At 45.6% G+C, this 6,024-nt stretch overlaps 1 protein-coding gene across 2 annotated transcripts in view; it reads left to right on the top strand.

The window, feature by feature from the left end:
• gas7b (growth arrest-specific 7b) overlaps nt 1–6,024 on the top strand; it is a 65,473-nt gene that overhangs the window by 25,152 nt on the left and 34,297 nt on the right. For both annotated transcript variants that reach the window (XM_086196182.1, XM_086196180.1), the window contains exon 3: nt 5,039–5,116. In XM_086196182.1, coding sequence (XP_086052308.1) covers nt 5,039–5,116 — 78 coding nt within the window. The remainder of the gene's footprint in view (nt 1–5,038; nt 5,117–6,024) is intronic.

The raw sequence follows: 6,024 nt of genomic DNA, 5'->3' as shown, positions 1-6,024 counted from the left end.
TGTCAGTTAAGGCTAGTTAACGGAGCAAGTTGAGTTCGCCAGCTAGTCAAGCTCAGCGCTGTGTTTGTGGATTCCTGAGGTCACAGCTGGATTCAGGATGCGTAGATGATAGCTGCTAGCGTCCGTGGCTAGCATGGATACACACTGACAAGTAGGAATTTTCTACAGCAAGTGAAAGAGCCCAGTTGTTTGAATAAATTGGAATTTTTAACCCAGATTTTAGGGAATTTTGCATGTGTGCTTTTTTGAAGGAATTCCATGGGTGCGGCCATCTTGACTCACGCCAGATCTCGTGTCTGCAACGCGTGACTTTGGCCTGGGGAATCGCCGGGTGCTCGGCTCTAATTTATGCTTACAGATGATGACTTCATGCTCAGATTGGAGCTCCTGGATTTTCACCCAGGGACTACAGATGCACATTAGCTTTTAGCTTTTATAGCGCAAGATATTTATTGCACATTGTGCTGTCAAATAAAATATAAAAAATAAAAATAATAAATTTGTTCAGGTGATTATTTGTAAAGATCGGTGAATAATGGCAGGAATTACAGCTGGAGTGATGCATCTCAAAGACACCTGCATACTGTGTTGAGCGACGCTCGCCCAGTTTCACACGCATGGCCCAACCCACAAATGTAGTGGACTAGAAGCCTCAACCAGTATAGCTCTTCTCTACACACACAGATATGATAATGTACTTTAAAATGTATATTCAAGTTAATAAAGTGTAAATTATGTTGTGCAACTCCAGAGGAGGCGGCGGCGGTGGCGGCGGCTGAAGGTTCTCTAAGTGCAGCAGCTCTCTCAGCACGATGTGTCATTTAAACATTGATTTTTTATTCTGACCGATCATTTTGTAACAACATCAGAACTTGTTGAAAGGTGCTTCAGATCCAAGGATGTTCACCATTCTGACTGAAGGCAAAAAAAAAAAAATTTTCGGGGGAAGAAAAGCTTAAAATAGCAGTGGATAAATGGGAAGCTGCAGTATCCACCAGATTGTTTACATGAGTCCATCTGTCAATCAAACACCCACGCAGGCCCGCCCACTCAAAGGTGTGTAGAAGCTAGAGCGTGTAAATCAAGACAGCACACCTCAGTGTGAGCAAACAGCAGCCTCGCATCGCACAAAACTTTTTTCCCTCAACAGTCAGAATGTCTTCTCCTCTTCTGCTTGCTGTTTTATCGCTACCAAGCACTCTGTCACTACTTTCTTCCCGGGGATGATACCGAGCGCGAGTCGGCCGCTCCGCTTGATGAAAACAGAGACAGGAAGTAGCTGATGCATCAGGGACAAGTGTCATATGGTTATAAATAAAATATGGCTGTGTCAGAGCTAAGTAGGCCATTTCCCCTTTTCCTATTCAGAATCAGGGGCGTCTCACGTCACTGCTGGCCGACTTCACGCTGATGCCACGGCGTCCGAGTCGCTCCACTCGTGTGTCACTCTGCCGTGTGTGAACCAGTCACGTTGAAGCCTGGAAACCTGTTCAGAGGAAGCAGAAATGAACTTGATGTCTCCTAGAAGACTCACTGACATCATCATCAAGACCTCTGACAAGCCTGAAAGGAGCGGATGAAGTCCTCTTCTGTCTCCACTATCAAGGCAATTTGAGACGATTGACAGTCTGAGACAAGGCTCCTGCTGAGACTTACCCACGGCGCCGCTGCACATCTGACGCCATGAAGCTAACAGCCTGATCTCTCACCTGTACAGAAACCTGTTCAACGGAAATTATCCACCATCTGCATTTCAAAAGACTGTTGCCTGGAAACGCAACTTGTTGCATTCAAGTTCAGCATTTCTGTAAATGTCAGTGATTTCACGTCTCCTTTTCAAGACTACGGGTGTGTTGTTAAATAAGTCGCATGCAATTCGATTCAGTTTTCCTCAAAAATCCCTCCTAAACATTTGAGAGGGAAACAAAGAGGCTGTGGACGCCTGGCTCCTGTTGTGTGAGCAAAACGGCAGAAAGCTACAAATCTTCTCTCGTCAAGGCTCCCGGGTCTGAGGGGGGGTTGCTGACCGAGGGGAACGTTGATGGCGAAGGAGGAGGACATCCTCACCCCTCGCACCTGAAACACTCTGGTTAGCCACTCCTCTTCTGACCTAAACTATCTGAACCTGAACAGAGAACTGCTGTTGTGAGACGTGGATATGAAGCTCTTAAGAGGGTGCAGTCTGGGTCAAAGGTCACGTCAGACCAAGTCAAATAGCAAAGTTGATGTTTGAGACTCAAACTACTTTTATGCACACAAACCTGTAATATCCTCATGTTAGGATGGGTGGCCTGGGGTTTTGCATGAAAAAAATGTTAATATTGCGATAAAATATTCATATAAATGACATACAGGAGGAGCGAGCTGGAAAAAACATGAATTTGACCGAGAAGAAGAAAACTGCACCGAAGAAATTCCATCAAAATGTAAGATGGATAAGAATTCTGTATAAGAATCCTCATCAAGGGTAGAACAGTGGCATGGATGGTTGCAGCTACGCACTACCTTCTTGTGTTGCAGTGCATTCGTGTTCTGGTTCGGATTACCACAAAGACTGCGCTCAAGACCTTAACCTGTAATATGATGGGAGCGCTTTACAAAATACATTTTATTGTCGCTGAAACGTGTAGTATTCTGTAAAAACTTGGGATCTTAGTGCTATTTTGCATGTTAGCAACATCAAGTGTAGCAGTTCTGCCTGTCGTCCACCATCAGGGCTCAGTTTTGGCCTTCTAAGGTAGAAGGTTTAGGCTGCCCTACTTCAGAGGCAGATGCTAATGGCTAACTCAATTTGGTTTCGTGCCCTGGCTTGGCAGTGGTCAACGGGGCACCGCCCACATGCCAAATGGAATAAACCTGTTGTTTTTTAAAGCTGTTTTGACTTCCACACTAATGACCAGAAACCAAGTCACCATAAAAAACCCTTTCTCTCAGCTAAGTAGCTAAGGCCATATTTTTCTGCGTTCATATCCTGTATTTCTCACCGGATCGATTTGTTGACGACAGGCTAAAGAGGGAAATTGAGGCTTTCAGGGCCCGTGAGTGAAGCTGAGCGCTGATGTTGTTCATCAGATGTGAAGGCCCAGCCTCTCTCTGCCAGTTATCCCCTCCATGCGTGTCATTTGAGCTGATGGGTTCTTCTGCTCAGCAGTACCAAGTAGAGCAGTGCGAGCCAGAATGAAACAAGAGCTCTTTACATGCCTCTGCCTCTTCTTCTATTGTGACAGTAAAAGGCTAATTGAGCTCAGCGCTGGGGTGAGAGTGGACGTGAGGGAGGGGACATGAAAGCCAGCCCTTCAGTCGCGGTTGCTGGTTCTTCTCCAGCTTCTTTAGAAGCAGGAGTGAGACAGGGACAGACGATGGAAAAGTAGGTTCTCGTGGAGCTCAGGACTTATTAGCAGGGAAAGGCTTGTTGCATGAAGTTGCTTCTGCTGGTCTGATTTCTGTGTGGACGCTCGACGGCTGAGCGCTTCTTCCTGATGTGAAGCTCAGTGCTGTCGTTCCTTCATGTATCTTGAGGCACACATCAGTTGGAGGATGAGCGTCATCCTCCTGGCTGGGTTGTTAGCTGTGCTTGCTAATTCTGATGCAGAGCCCCTGCAAGCTCCCCTAGCGTCGTGTTGGCTGAACTGTGGTAGCGTGCACTTCAGCGTTAGCGCTGGATACGTCATAGGTAAAGTGATTCTTATCATAGGCTGGATAAGGAAGACGAAGATTGTACCGGGTGATGACCTGGAGGGCTCGTAAACAGGCACTTGTGGACAATCCTGCTGATGTTAGCCGTCAGTCTCCGTTAGCTTTAAGGTAAATGCACATGTCTGGCTCTTCCTGCGTTCTGGAGCCATACAGAAGTGATGCAGGATGAAAACATTTTTCTGAACCCAAGAAATCTTATTGTCAGCACTTAAAAGGCAAACTATACTCCTTGGGTGAAGCATCACTCGAACAAGCTCGTCTGGTTCCCTGCCTGATTTGCTGCTCGGTGACTCTAATAGTTCATGGATGGTTGTTTCCATCAGAGCCGCGTCGACAGGATCAGCGAGTTTACATACAGAAGCACATTACGGAACCCAAGCACGCAACCTGCAGGGTGCTGTAATTCAAATTGGGGTCATGACTTTATCTTTGTTACCTCCACCAGGGAGGCCATGTGATTCCTTTCTTTGTGTGTTTGTGTCTGTCTGGGTAGCTCAGGTAGCGCGAGCAGCACGGGTCAAAGGAAGCCTCATTAAATTTAGGGCAGCTGTTTAGTACAGCAATAAAACTACATTTTTCTTTTTACATTCCCTCATTTTTTTTCATGTCCTGGACATATTGTTTTTCTACAAATAAACTTTGCAGCCTTCCTGTACCTCAGCAGAGTGTAGTTTTTATCAGTGTGTGTAAGAGTTTTTGGGGGAATACTTTTCAGTCTGGTTTTCGTGGTTAAAAACAGGCTGGAATTCATTTGGTGCAGTAGATTTTTCTGCCTCAGCAGAGTTTTCTTGTGTGGGAGTACTTGTTGATTTATAAAGGGTTAGAAATTTGTAAAATAAATAAGTCCACAAAAAAATGGCTGCAGCAGTTTAATGAAGTGCTGTATCATCCTCAGGAGAAGCTGGAGCCATTAAATGTTGGACATTTTCTTTTAAAAATGAATAAAAAGTTTTATTGGTAACCAAAATTATTGGCAGTTATGCTGCCTAAAAAAAAATGGTTCTCAGAAAATGATGGTTCAAAGCCTTGTTTAACCTCTCATTTGACTAATTTTCAGAAGTTCATTTTGTTCGTTTTGTTCATTTTGTTTTGGTCTGTTTGTTTGATTTCCGTGACAACAGACTGAGAGGCATGTAAATCATGGCCACTGTGATAGTTAGTCACCACAACAAATGGAGCGGAACACTGGACTCAGACTCTGCCATTCTGACCAGTGGACAGAATCACTTCTTCTTACTTTCCTCACTCAAAGTTGCAGCACGGCCAACAATTAAAAAGGTGAAATGGCAGCTTTTGTCCTAGTAACGTTGTTTTCCTTCCTTCTTTTCTTCTCCTCCATCAGAGACCACATGGGAGAGGCCGTCCAGTGCACCCGGGACTCCTAAAACCCCCCTGCGACACAAGAACTCCCTGCCGACAGGTACTCCATATCTCCATCTATCACTTTCTCAACTTCTAGTGAACTGAGGCGGTGAATTGTGCTGAATTCCACAGTGACACAGAGCAACTACTTATGCACGCACGCACACACACACACACACACACACACACACACACACACACACACACACTTCCTGTGACTAATTTATCTGTAGCCTCAACTGAGGCCTCCTCTGTCTGTCCTCTGGCTTTGCTCCTGAAGGCAGCAAACACAAAGATCCACCACGATGTTTCCCGCTCACAGCACTGCTGGTGGCTCCTGGTCGTTAGGATCAGCTGCTGTCAGTGACCTCAGCCCAAACACAAGCCCTCCGACTGGCTCTCCTGGGATGGAGCGGCCCAGAGGGTCCAGCAGTGCTGGAGCAGTGGGCTCATACAGGATCACCATACAGGATCATCATACAGGATCATCATTCAGGATCATGTTGCTGGTTCATGTGTGAACAATAGTGCTGGTGGGCTCTGGACCTGCTTCCACCAGCTCTCTGGAGTTCATGTCGCGCTGCAGTGCTGTATTAATAGGAAATAAATTGTACTTAAAGCAAAACCTCCCCCAAAAAGTGTATTTTACCTTTCAAGTATTGACAAACAGGAGTCTTGAGCTCACAAAGACATGTTTTCCCCCCTGCATTACTTCTCTGTTACTCCAGAACGCAGACAGAGCCAGACACAAATACTTGGTACGAAGCTAATGGAGACTGACGGCTAACAACAACAAAACTGTCAAAAACGTCCATTTATAAACTCCCAAGTGCACCTGAGCAAATTGAGTTTATTCAGTTGAACAGATTCGCTTGTGCTTTTCCACGGTTGCGCCAAACTTGGTGTGTTATCGGTTGTGAGGGAGTTTCTGAATGGATGTTGAAAACAGTTTTGCTGTTCACTGTC

Source organism: Aulostomus chinensis, chromosome 23, assembly GCF_037954235.1.
Source record: "Aulostomus chinensis isolate RoL2024-O1b breed Wild chromosome 23, RoL_Achi_v1.0, whole genome shotgun sequence".
Classification (NCBI taxonomy): Eukaryota; Metazoa; Chordata; class Actinopteri; order Syngnathiformes; family Aulostomidae; genus Aulostomus; species Aulostomus chinensis.
The sequence above is the reverse complement of the archived record's forward strand: the minus strand, read 5'-3'. Positions and strand labels throughout refer to the sequence as shown.